The sequence below is a fragment of the Rattus rattus genome, chromosome 1, assembly GCF_011064425.1.
Source record: "Rattus rattus isolate New Zealand chromosome 1, Rrattus_CSIRO_v1, whole genome shotgun sequence".
Classification (NCBI taxonomy): domain Eukaryota; kingdom Metazoa; phylum Chordata; class Mammalia; order Rodentia; family Muridae; genus Rattus; species Rattus rattus.
Window position 1 is genome coordinate 54,909,946 of NC_046154.1, and position 12,685 is coordinate 54,922,630.

Here is a 12,685-nt window from a genome sequence, read left to right on the forward strand (position 1 = left end):
TAATTTCCTGAGTTGAGTTAACTAATTGGAATTTAACTATTCCTTCTACCTAGTAACTAAGTATCTCCTGTCTCCAACCTGATTAACATCTCTCTTCTAGTGTCAAATGAACATATTTTGAGTCCTGGTCAAGTAAAGAATGGAGGCTTTAATGTGTACATCTGTGTTTCATTTTCTTTTCTGGTAGATTCATCTGTTCTCAATGGACAAAGAATCCAAACAGTTAAGTGCATTCCTTGAATGGTGTGGACCTCTTCCCTGAAAGGTCACAAACATGCTTGAATTAATGGTGCTGTTTTACAAGCCTGTGCCTGTGCAGTGGAAAAGTGAAGAAAAGAAAGTGAAAGCACTGAGTAGTGTCTTTGGTCAACAGAATCCTGGATATATATGCTTTATCCAGAATTTAACAAGAAACCCTCTACTCAGAGGAGGAAATTCTATTCTGAAGACTTCCTGACTGGGAGGCAGGGGATTTGCTGAGGACATTGACATGGGGTTTGTCCCCACCTTGTGCTCGAATGCTTGTGTGTGTGTGTGTGTGTGTGTGTGTGTGTGTGTGTGTGAGAGAGAGAGAGAGAGAGAGAGAGAGAGAGAGAGAGAGAGGCCATACCAGAAGAGAGGATGGGGAATCTTGGCTCCTTGCCTAGATTTTCTTTGCTGTTAGGATCACCGTGTTGGCTAGAAAATTCAATCCCCCCCACGCCCACCACCACAAACAATGAAGTGATACAGTAACACTATTGCTTATGGGCATTGCGGAACTGAAATGTTAAAACATATGTAATGCATCTTCAATAAAATTCAGATTTAAAAGTCCCCTAATGATGTATGTGTTTGACAGTCTTTAATAAAAACTGATTAAAGGAATTTCAGTCACGGAGAGCTTTAATAGTAACGATTCTTTTTCCTTCATGTGGAGGGAATTTCAGTGTTATAAAATAAATCAAGGAATTATTAGGACATTAGAAACAGGGCTGCGCCATTTCTTGGGTATATAGGCTTTTGTGTTTTGTTTTGTTAAATACTTGACTTTTCTACCATACGTCCAGGGAATGCCTGTCTTACTGAAGTTCTTTGAGACAGTTCTTTCTGGAGCACAGCTCAGGTGCATTAGATCATTCGGGGACTTAGATAATTCTCTTTTGAGTAATTCGATTCATGGCTTGATTTCCTCTTCCTATCGAACCGATGTCTCAGCAAAGGGCTAGAGGATTCTGCTGTTTGTAGCGAAAATCTTGAGCCAGGACCATTAACCTTGAAGCTCTACACACTTTTCAGGTCAGGCAATTACCACAGTTATCCTATTTACTTATTTAAGACTGTGGCAAAGGGTGCTTCCAAAATGGACTGATGAATGTGAGTGGAGGAAAAAAAATCAATTTTTTTTTTTGAGCGGACAGATTCAGAATTGCAGTGATGGGAAAGAATGCTAGGATTCAGTTAAAATGTCTCTAAAACAGGTCAGAGCAGATAAAACAGTCTGAGGGATTGGAGTGTACCCAGAGAGAGAGGAGAGTCCAGTGTTCGAAGTGCAACAATGCGTAGTATTTGGTCAAGCTGCAGTGTTTGTAAAGCCCTGGGTTGACTCACGCCAGAACCATCTCTGAAACTTAATATGTAGAACAGATCTACAGACAGCTACTCTCCTAGAAGTCAAAGGCTTCCTACCTGTTTGTGTGTCTCTCTCTTTTCCATGTTTCTCAGCATGACTTGAAAATCATTCATCCACTCCAATTCTAATACGTATTATATTATATGCTATATAATATGCTTTTTAAGATTGTTTTGGTTTATTTCATATGTATGAGTATGGATGGTAATGAGTGCCCTGTGGGTGCTGGGAACTGAACCTGGGTCCTCTACAAGAACAACTAGTGCTCTTAACCGCTGAGCCATCGCTCCAGCCTTAAGCTCTTTCTTTCAATGAGTATGGTAAGATTCATTGCCATGGGGACCAAAATGACCTGCCCGAGACTGAATCAGCTAACAGTGTCAGGGATGAGCCCAGTCCAGCCTCTGCTCTTCCTTCCTGCTCCTTGTTTGAATGTAAGGTAGGAGAGCAGTAACAATCCGTAGTAGGGGAAGTCACGTGATCAGAGGCTGCCAGCCCGAGTGGAGAATCTGAGTCCAGATATTATTCACAATCTGTTCATAAGAGAGCTTCCCCAGCCTCTCTCTTCAGGAGGAGTTTACCATGTAGGCCAAGCTGGCCTCAAAACCAGGGTCCTCCTGCTTACGTCTCCTGAGTTCTCAGATTACTTCTGTGATAAAGTTAGAGACTATAATTATTTTTATTCAATGTATTTATTTCTTCATCATCATTGTGTGTGCAAGCATGTGTGCATACCACAGTGCAGCACATGTGCAGGTCAGAGGATGACTTCTCTTCTCCTACCCTGTGGGTCTGAGGACCAGACTCAGGCTTGGCAGCCAGTGCCTTTACCTGCTGAGCAGTCTTGCTGGTCAACAGATTCTCTCTCTCCCCCTCTCCCTCTTCCCCTCCTTCTTCCTCCCTCCCCTCTCCCCTTTCTCTCTCTTTTGATAGGCTTTAATGTGGCTCAGACTCTACTTTTAAAATATTTGATTTGGTTTGTGTGTGTGTGTGTGTGTGTGTGTGTGTGTGTGTGTGTGTGTGATGTGGATTTGTGACTGGATGTATATGCAATATCATACAATGCATGTGGAGGTCAAAGGACAGCTGTTGTTGGTTTATTTTGTTTTGGAGACAAGTTTTCTTTGCTTAGCTCTGGTTGTTCTGGAACTCAATTTAAAGACTAGGCTGGCCTTGAACTCACAGAGCTTTGCCTGCCTCTGCCCCCTGAGTGCTGAGATTAAAGGAAAACTTTGAGAGTTAGTTCTGTTAGTTCTCTCCACAGGCTACCCGGCAAGCCATGTTAGCCACTGAACCATTTCGCTGTCCCCCAGACTGTCATTAACTCTTTGTGCCTCCGCCTTCCAAATATTGAGATTAGAGGCAGGCATCGCCACACCTGCCTTGGTAGTCTTTATTTTTCATTTTACCAAATTGAATATTTAATTTTTGCATGGAGTAAATACAAGCCCTAGCCAAAATGACATACTTCACTCATTCACATCTTGCCATCTTAAATGAGAATTGTGGTGATCTCTTGTGGTTTGATGTGGAATGTCCCTCACAGCGACTCGTATGAATGCCTAGTGTCCAGTGCCTCGAGCTCTTTTGTGAGGATATAGGAAGTTAAGGAGGTGGCGAGTACCTGGAAAGGTAGGTCACCTGGCCCCGGTTCTTGTCTCTCTGTTTCCTGCTTGCTCCTGGGTGGAGACTATCCTCTCTGCATGTCCACATTACCATGATGCTCTGCTCCTGCACAGGGCCACACCATCACGTATTGGACCTTTTGGAAAGGTGAACCAAAGTGAAGTTTTCTCACTTTAACGTCTGTCTGTCAGGTGTTTGGTTATGGTGATGATAAAATGGATGAATACGGTGGCATTCACCCGTGATAACTTTCTGCTGTTACCTCATCTTTTCAACACAGACGATATTCCTTCAAATCAAAGCAAGACTTGGGGTGCAGACAACGACTCTCCGTGTTTCTCAACTCTAGCTGTGCGTTGGACATAGACGCCAATACACAGATGCTCGCTCTGAGTTCCTCGTGACGTCTGCTGTCGGTGTGACCTATTTCTCTTGCTTTAAATTTTTCCTTTCTAATTTGAAATCCTCAGTCTTATTATAATGTCCCCTGAACTAATTTTTTCATTGTTCCACTAGATCTATAGTTCATAAATTTGTTGAACCATGAACAAAAGCAAAAGGCTAGGCGCGTGCAGGTACGAGCCATATGCACTGCTTTAATGAGCAGTCACCTTGACATATGGAGGAGGACTGCCCAATTAATTACTGGGTTTGATGGAGTTGTTGTCTGCCTGCACGAGTTAGTCCTGGGGCCCATTTATAGTGGTAAAATCCTGTACTGGGCAGGTCTGACCGATAAACAAAGTAAATAAATGAACCAAGTTGATTTAGTAGCTCACATAATTTGCTAGTCTACCATAAAAACATGACACTGCTTCTTAACAGGAGGTTTTCAGACTTTTTGGAAACATGTAGAACGGTGAAATTCCACTCACGCGGTCTTGGTTTTAGCAATTTACTAAGTTTCTTCAGCACATAGAAACAAAACACTTTTGTCCTTGAGAACCAATGATGTGGGTTACCACAGACGGTCAGGTGGGCAGTTGCTTATCTGTTAGTGCACTATTTTGTTTGTTTGTTCTTGAGACAGGTTCTCATCTGACTCAGAGGAGCCTCCAACCCCCTGTAGGATGATCGTGAGCTTCAGTTTGCCTCCTGCACCTCCTGAATGCCGAGATTACAGGCGGGCACCGCCACACCCGGTTTTCTGCAGTGCTGAGCATCGAATCCAGGGTCTCAGGCATGCTAGCCCCAACCAATGGAGCTCCATCTCCAGCCCCTCAGACAGATCCTCATCTGGAATCCCAGGATGGCCTCAAAGCTACATGCTTTAGCCTCCCACATACTGAATATGTGCCACTATACCCAGCGTCAACCCCATCCCTCTTCTTTTCTTTCTCTTTTTTGGAAAGAGGGATAGGGAAACTGAGTCTTGTTCTATAGTGAAGACTGTTCTGGGCCTCCTTACGAAAGGAAGGAAGGAAGGAAGGAAGGAAGGAAGGAAGGAAGGAAGGAGAGGAATTTAAAGCAAAAATGTAGGCATATTTGAAAGATTAGGAAATGGATTCTTTTACTTAATTTTTATCCAATGCACCTGCTGAATTTATTTCATGATATCCAGAGATGCCTACTTTGTTTTCTGAGCTGCCCAAGTTTGTCACCTCATTTCAGCTTTAGGACATCAGCTGGTATTGAAGACTCTCTTTAAAGTCACAGAGACCTTGGTCAGGAAAGCAGGCCAGCAGCCCCTAGACTAGATTTGCCCAAGTTCATTTTGTTTTGCTCTTTCTTTGGGTAGTTAATTTTTTTTTTTTTTTTTTGCAGCCCTATATGCATTTAAAACTTGCCTAGTTTATTTGTACACCGTCCCTTCCACTGTAGGCTTTCCTCTCGTTACAAACTCTTGTTTAACAAAAAGATTACCAGTATTGGGGTTGGGGATTTGGCTCAGTGGTATAGCGCTTGCCTAGCAAGCGCAAGGCCCTGGGTTCCGTCCCCAGCTCTGAAAAAAAGAAAAAAAAAAAAAAGATTGCCAGTATCTTCCAGGACTCCATCTTTTTCATTCTTAATTATCATTTTATGGTGTTGGAAATTGAACCCAAGGTCTCATACATTTTGGGGCTACATTTTCCCCGTGCGACTTAGTGGGGCACCACATCCTCTAAGATTGCATCCATCTCTGAGATCCTGCTGTGACTGGCACAGGATGCTGAGCCCTTCCTTACCCTGGCCTTGGATCTCTTGATGTTTCAAACTGGTACTCACCCATGGACTTTAACCTTCTCTAGCTTGCCTGTCTATCTAGGTCTATTGAACACATTCTTTTGGCTTTCTTTCACTTTCTTCTGTTAATTAATTACTTAATTATTAAAAATTTAAAGGCGGGGCTTTAGATCCTTCCGACATTCAAGGCAGCACCAGAAGACGAAGACGGAGGTGCACCAGCACTTCCTCCAGCTGCTGCTGATTCATGGCGTGCTGGAGGAGTGGGAAGTTAGGCGTCTGCAGAACCACTGTTACATCGTTCATGAGCGAACTGCTCCTGTAGTTAAGCTGGAGGACTTCATCAACAATATCAACAGTGTCTTGGAGTCCTGTGTACTGAGATAAATGGGTCACTGAAGACCCATTTATGCGCTGGCGAATCTTGCTACAGCTTCAGTTTCCAAAATGGCCAGAGAACAAGCTGGATCTGTATAGAAAGGCTTAGGAAATTGATCGTTAACTCAGAAACTGGCTTTGCTTCAAACATTTTGAACCCAGTTGATCATCGCAGAGGTAAAAAGATGAGGAAGGAGAAAGTGGAGCAGGTGATGCGGAAGTTTGTGCAGAGCAAGTGGCTGACTGGGGAGGAGGGGCTTCACCTTGCATGGCCAGGCTATCTTGGAGATGGAGCGGTTCATCCGAGAGAGCTACCCAGATGCCGTGAAGATAGGCAACATCCGCCACAGCTTCCTCATCGAGGGTCAAAGCTGAGACGTGTGGTATTAGGATTCATTTGCTTTGGATGGCCAAGTACTTCCAGGCTGCCTCTGAACCACACTGTCCCCACTGTAATGACTACTGGCCCCACGACATAGCAGAAGTCTTCGACACTGAGAAAGAGGGAGGCTGGCATCTCATGTGGAGCAGAAAGTTCTTGAGGACCCGGCAGCATCCTGCATCGTTCTGGCTCTTGGTGGGCACACCCTCAGGGCCCATTTAGAACTGCATTCCTGGTTGATACTTGCTTTTTTTTTTTTTTTTTTTTGCAGTTTGGGTCTTTTTTTTCCTTTTTGTCCATTAGGCCATGAATTCGTATGGAATGGGCTCCAGCAGCTCAGGCTCCTTTCCGTTAGTCCTCACAGTGGGCTTCTCTGGGTGGCGCAGGCTGGCGCTTCAGCTGAACCCAGGTGCTCTTCTCTTTGGCTTCCTTTTTCTTCTGATCATTTTCCTTCACCCGCTTCAGGAAGCTGTCTCTGCTCTTCGAGTGCTTGATGTGCTCAATCCGCACATTGATCCTCTTGGCCAGAATCTTGCCTTTAACTTGCTTGTTTACAGTGATGCCCACGGCATGCTGGGTGACGTTGTAGACTCTTCCGGTTTTGCGGTGGTAACACTTATGGGGCATTCCTTTTTGAACAGTGCCCATTCCCTTGATGTCTACAATATCACCCTTCTCGTAGATTCGCATGTATGTGGCCAAAGGAACGACTCCATGTTTCCTAAGAGGCTTAGAGAACATATACCGAGTACTTCTCCTCTTTCCTTTTGTGTTCATCATTTTGGCGAGTTACTGGAAGATGGCTGCCCCGGTGGAAAGGAAGGATACTTACTCTTAAAAGGTTTTTAGTAACTGTTTCCTGATGGCTTAAAAAAATTTTTTTTAAAGGCGTCATTGTTTCTTGTTCATAGTTTAACCAGATCATGGTAAGTTTTTTTTCATTTTTTAACATTTTTTTTCATGTAACTCTTTCCCTACTCATGGTCCCCTTCTAATAGCATGCGCTCATATCTGTTAATATTTTTCTTCCTTTTCCCCCTAGTTCTTCTGGGCTCTATTAATTGATTAATAATTAATTAATAATATCGATTACTAATAATTAATTAGTAAATAAGAGTGTGTGATGCGTGAGTGTGGGCATGCATATACCATAGCATGAGTATGGCTCTCAGAGGACCACTTTGGGGAGTTGGCTCTCTTTCACCGTGGGTTCTAGAGCTTGAACTCAGTTCCTTGCATGGCATCTGCTCAGTTCCTATCTGCTTGGGCATCTCACTGGCCTGGCTCTGCTATCTTTTACTGGTGCTGGGATTTCAGGCATCTTCTACCCCAGCTGTCACCTCCGAATGGCCCTGTCTTTTGGCTTCAATCCTAGTCTTACCCGGCAGTGCCATAAGGCCTAAGCTGTGGCCTGCTCATTGCTGCCGGCCAGTGGCCTCTAGTGCTCCAGGTGAGTCACCTTTCCCTTGCTTATCCACTCCATTTAGCTGGGTTTTTTTAGCTTTAACTTGATTTCCAGCTTCCAGAATTTACACAGTCTTGGTAGTCCCTCCTGCTATTTTGAACTTTACAGAACTGCTCAGTACAGTGAGGTGTCTGGCTCCGAGCTACGTAACCTGGGCACAGTCTTGCCTGACTCCACAACTCTGTTAAAGAGGATGTTTTTTGTATAGTCAGCCAGGTAGTGGTGCTTTAATCCCAGCACTTAGGAAGCAGAAACAGGCTGAGTTTGAGACCAGCCTGGTCTATAGAGTTCTAGGACAGCCAGAGAGACCTTGTCTTGAAAAACAAAAATAGAACCAACCAACCAAGCAAAAAGATTCCGTTAAAAAATACCCATTAGCTTTTTTTAGTGCCACATTTCTCAAATCATCACAACTCCAGGTATTGGCCTTTTGAAGGTTCTTACAATAGTGGTTCTGTTCACAACACTTTTATAATCACTCATAGAGTGATTCACATCAACAGATGTAGAAACAACGGAAACAGCTGTGAGACTGTGAGATCCAGAGGTAAAACAATTTCCTTAAAGTCACACGGTAAGGCCGAGGATATGGTCATTGGTGAGCACCTATGAGACATGGACAAAGCCCTAGGCTTGATTCCTGGCACTACAAATGAATGAATGAATGAATGAATGAATGAATGAATGAATGAATGAATGAAAGTAAAAGTAACCAGGCGTAGTGGTGTGTGTCTTAATCCAGCACTGGGGAAGCAGAAGCAGGTAGATCTCTGTAAGTTCAAGGCCAGCCTGATCTACACAGTGAGTTCCAGGACAGCTAGAGCTGCATAGTGAGACCCTGTCTCAAAAACAAAAACAAAATTTTATATATCTATGCAATTATATAAATATAAATATGAACATATACATAAATACATATATGTGTGTGCATGTGCATGCATATATATACATACATATATACATACATATATATCTATATCTATATCTATATATATCTATATATATATATATGCCATACCACTACTCTCAGCAATGTTGAGAAGTTTATTATTTCTTGACTCTTTCCTTAGAGCACTTTCTTAGGACATGTTTTTATGGGTTTTCCTTCCAAATCCCTCCCTATTCAGAGACACAGCCAAGTAAGACTCCTATCTCCCAAGAAGAGCTTGGCTCAGTTGTAAACCTGGCATTGCTTTGATTTTCAAAATTTTTGTTTTCTGAGGCACAGTGGCTAATGAGAAGAGTATTGACTTTGGCTGGAAATAGATCCTGCTGGTCTTTCCTGTAGTAGTCATATGACCATGCCCAACCCTACCTCCCCGAGATGGTATTTTTTTGTTAATGATAACGTTAGTATTTGCATTACAGTTAACCTATGGCACTGGAGATGATATCTCTCAGGAATTCCACAGGTTATTGCCGTTGTTAACGTCACTTACCTCAGCTAGCACAGGAGCCATCAAGGGACCTGAGAAGACTTCATTCTAACCTCTGTGGTCTCAGCCTGTTCTTCCTTTTAAACCTTTGCAGAAGTAGAGGTTGGGCTTGACCTCCCATGGAGCTCTTGGGAGATGTACCACACACTGCCAGGACTTTCAGGGCTAGTACCTGCCATACCAGGTTCCCTGGGTGACGCTCCTGTTTTGTGCATTGAAGGGCAGTGTCCACTAACATAGGTGGGACTCTGTGTTACTCAGAGCAATGGCAGGAAGGTGATATCAGATGCCGGTGAGTGACTGGTGGTCTGTCCTGGAGTTGGTCATCATTAGAAGGCATTGTTCCCGAAAGGCCACCTGGATCTGGTTAAGAAAAGTACAAGGATTGAAAACATCTAGTTTTTTTTTTTTTTTTTTAAGATTTATTTATTTTTAGGTATATTTATTTATTTTTACATCTTCAGACACATCAGAAGAGGGTATCAGATCTCATTACAGATGGTTGTGAGCCACCATGTGGTTGCTGGGAATTGAACTCAGGACCTCTGGAAGAGCAGTTAGTGCTCTTAACCGCTGAGCCATCTCTCCAGCCCAAAACATCTAGGTTTTAAAAAGATGGCAGGACTTAAGATGCCTCTCCAGGTAGTGTGTTTAGCATGCTCAAGGACCTGGGTTGCAACCCACAACAAGAAACAACAGAGGAGCACCAGTGACACTAATGCCACGAGGGTCGATATTTCTGGAGATAGAACACTGGTCTCCAGCTGAGTTTTTGTTCTTTTTTTCTCTTCCTTTCTTCACAATTGCTCCATCTCATTTCTTCCTTGGGGAACTAATGTCAACAGGGGATGAGCCCCGAGAGATTTATGATGCAGATGTTGTCACTTTTCTTTTCTAGTGTTCCCTGTGATAGTCAAGGTCTGTGGTGCCTCCACAGGCTCCCGCTGAAAGGAACTCGAGAGAACCTTTCTTCTGCAGCACAGCAATGGCTTTGGAGCATCAGGAAGTATCGCCTTTAGGTTCCCAGGGGAAGCAAAGGCAATGTTCTCTGGACCCTCTGAGTAGCAAGGTCACATCCTCCCCCATCCCTGCCAAGACCTTATTTCTGGGATCTCACCCTTCTGTGCCTAGGAATCTCGAAGAATAAAACGTGAAAGGGGTTTTTTTATGCTGAGCACAACTCCAGGCTTAGGTGCTAGTGTGCCTGAGACCTGGAATTTCTCTTTGGCTCTCAGTGTGAGTCATGATTGTTTCCCTTGCGTCACCCTCCACATGTGACTTTTCATCTTCCAGGCTGGCTTTGCTCCGGGAGACTGTGCACTGCCCATGCCAAAGACCCGCTGAAAGGTCACCCCAGAATGCCTCTGCTGAGAGGAAGGAGCTCACTTAGCAGTGCGGGTCCTGAACTGTGTGTGTTCCTTACCGCCCCAGCTTGGAGGGTAAAAGTAAGAATAAGGAGTTCTAATCGGGCCCCAAATTCAGATATTTGGAATGATAATATAACCAGAAGATTTTTTTTTCTCCCTTCTGAATTGTATAACCAGCATGTGAATTTCTGCCATCCTCCGCCAAGCCCAAAATGGAATTTACGATGAGCGGTTCTTAAATAGAGTGATCTGGAGGTGTTCGTTCCTGCTTTGGGAGATCCAGCCCAACCTTTTCCCAGACAGTTTCTTTAAATACAGCCTGAGACGCCTCAGTGTCCTCCTGAGTGTGCATAAATGGACGCTGCTCAGCCCGCATCAGACGGGCTTGCCCTTCATTTTATCACATGGCTTGACGTATCAGCATTCCCGACACAGCTCCAGCCTGGGCACAGCGAGCCAGGGAGATTCTTCTGCTGCAAATGCACATCCTCAGTGATTTTTTGTTATTGGTTCAATGTCACATTTTCCAAGGCTGTTCCTAAAAGTCTTGATGCTTCTTACACACACACACACACACACACACACACACACACACACACACACACAGAGAGAGAGAGAGAGAGACAGACAGACAGAGACAGAGAGACAGAGAGAGAGAGACAGAGAATAACACATACTGTACCACATACCATGCATACACACACCCCATACACAAACACACACACTAACACACACACTCACATATACATATACACTAACATACACTGTACCACACACCATGTTTGCACACCCCCCAATCACAAACACACCAAGTGTGGTCCAATGGTTAACTTGGACTGGCTTTTAAGTAGCCAGGCTAAGTGTTTATATCTCCACACTCAGTCACTGCTGCAGACTAAGAGATGGACCTGTGGCAGGTAAAGTGTGATTTAATTTCTGTTCAGCACATAGCAGACAGTAGACAGTGGGATTAGGTGGAATGCTCTGTTGAACTCTGCCTTCTCTTCTCTGTGCCTTTTATTATAGGTACCTGTATATTAAAACTATGTAAAAAGTCGTTTTGGACCAGTGAGGTGGCTCCTCAGGTAAAGGTGTTTGATGCGGAGACTAATGTCTTGCTTGAGCCCCAGGCTCTACGTGGTTAGAGGGAAAGAACCCATCCTGTGGGTTGGCCTTCTGACCTCTCTCGGGAAGGCAGTGTCATGGGCTTACTCATACCAGTACCCTCCCACAAATAAATATAAGCTATTTTTTAAATATAGAGTAATTTGATGTGCTTATTAAATGTATTCCAAGATATGTCCCTTTTATTGTCTGCTTAATATAAGCTAGAGTCATCAGGAAAGAGAAAAAAACCTCAATTGAGAAAATTCTTCCATCAGCTTGGTCCATAGGCAAGTCTGTGAGGACATTTTCTTTTTCCTTTCCTTTCCTTTCCTTTCCTTTCCTTTCCTTTCCTTTCCTTTCCTTTCCTTTCCTTTCCCTTCCCTTCCTTTCCTTTCCTTTCCCTTCCTTTCCTTTCCCTTCCTTTCCTTTTCTTTCCTTCCCTTTCTTTTTTTTTTTTCTTTTCTTCTTTTTTCTTCTTTTCTTTCTTTTTTGTTTATTTATTTTTTTGCCTTTTTTTTTTTTTTTTTTTTTTCTTTTTTTTAGAGCTTTATTTATTTACCACTTTTTTTTGCCTTTTCTTGATTAATCATTGATGTGATAGGGCCCAGCCCTCTGCACGCAGTGATATTCCTGGGCAGGTAGCCATGGGCTGTATAAGAAAGCAGGCTGAACAAGCCATGAGGACTAAGCCAGTAAGCACTGTTTGTCTGTGGTCTCTGCTTCAGTCCCAGGTTCCAACCTGGGGCTTCCCCTCAGGATGGACTGTAAGCTCTAAGATGAAAGAAATCCTTTGCTTCTTGAGTTGACTTTGATTGTGGTCCTTATCACCTTAATAGAAACCCTACTAAGACATACTCTAACAAGATTTTAAATTTAGGCTAAACATGGTGATACATGCCTTAAATCCCAGCACACTAGAGGCAGAGAAAGGTAGATCTGTGTGCTTGAGGACAGCCTGGTCTACAAAGTGAGTTCCAGGACAGCAAGGGCTACACCGAGAAACCCTGTCTTAAAAAGAAAACAAAAAAAAAAAAAAAAAAAAAAAACCCCCATTTTTTTTAATTAAAAATTTCTTTATTTCATATGCACACATGTGTGCAGGCATGTGTGGCATGGTACATGTGTAGATGATTTGGGGGAACTGGCTTT

General features: G+C 43.4%; 1 protein-coding gene and 1 pseudogene across 1 annotated transcript; one reads left to right on the top strand and one right to left on the bottom strand.

The window, feature by feature from the left end:
* The window catches only part of LOC116891620, a 20,656-nt pseudogene extending 14,273 nt beyond the window's left edge, over positions 1-6,383 (top strand).
* Positions 6,384-6,512: 129 nt separating this feature from the next.
* On the bottom strand, positions 6,513-6,961 carry LOC116887697 (60S ribosomal protein L21-like). The gene has a single exon (XM_032889296.1). The coding sequence runs from the start codon at positions 6,939-6,941 to the stop codon at positions 6,513-6,515; it is 429 nt and encodes a 142-aa protein (XP_032745187.1). The 5' UTR covers positions 6,942-6,961.
* Between the last annotated feature and the right edge of the window lie 5,724 nt (positions 6,962-12,685).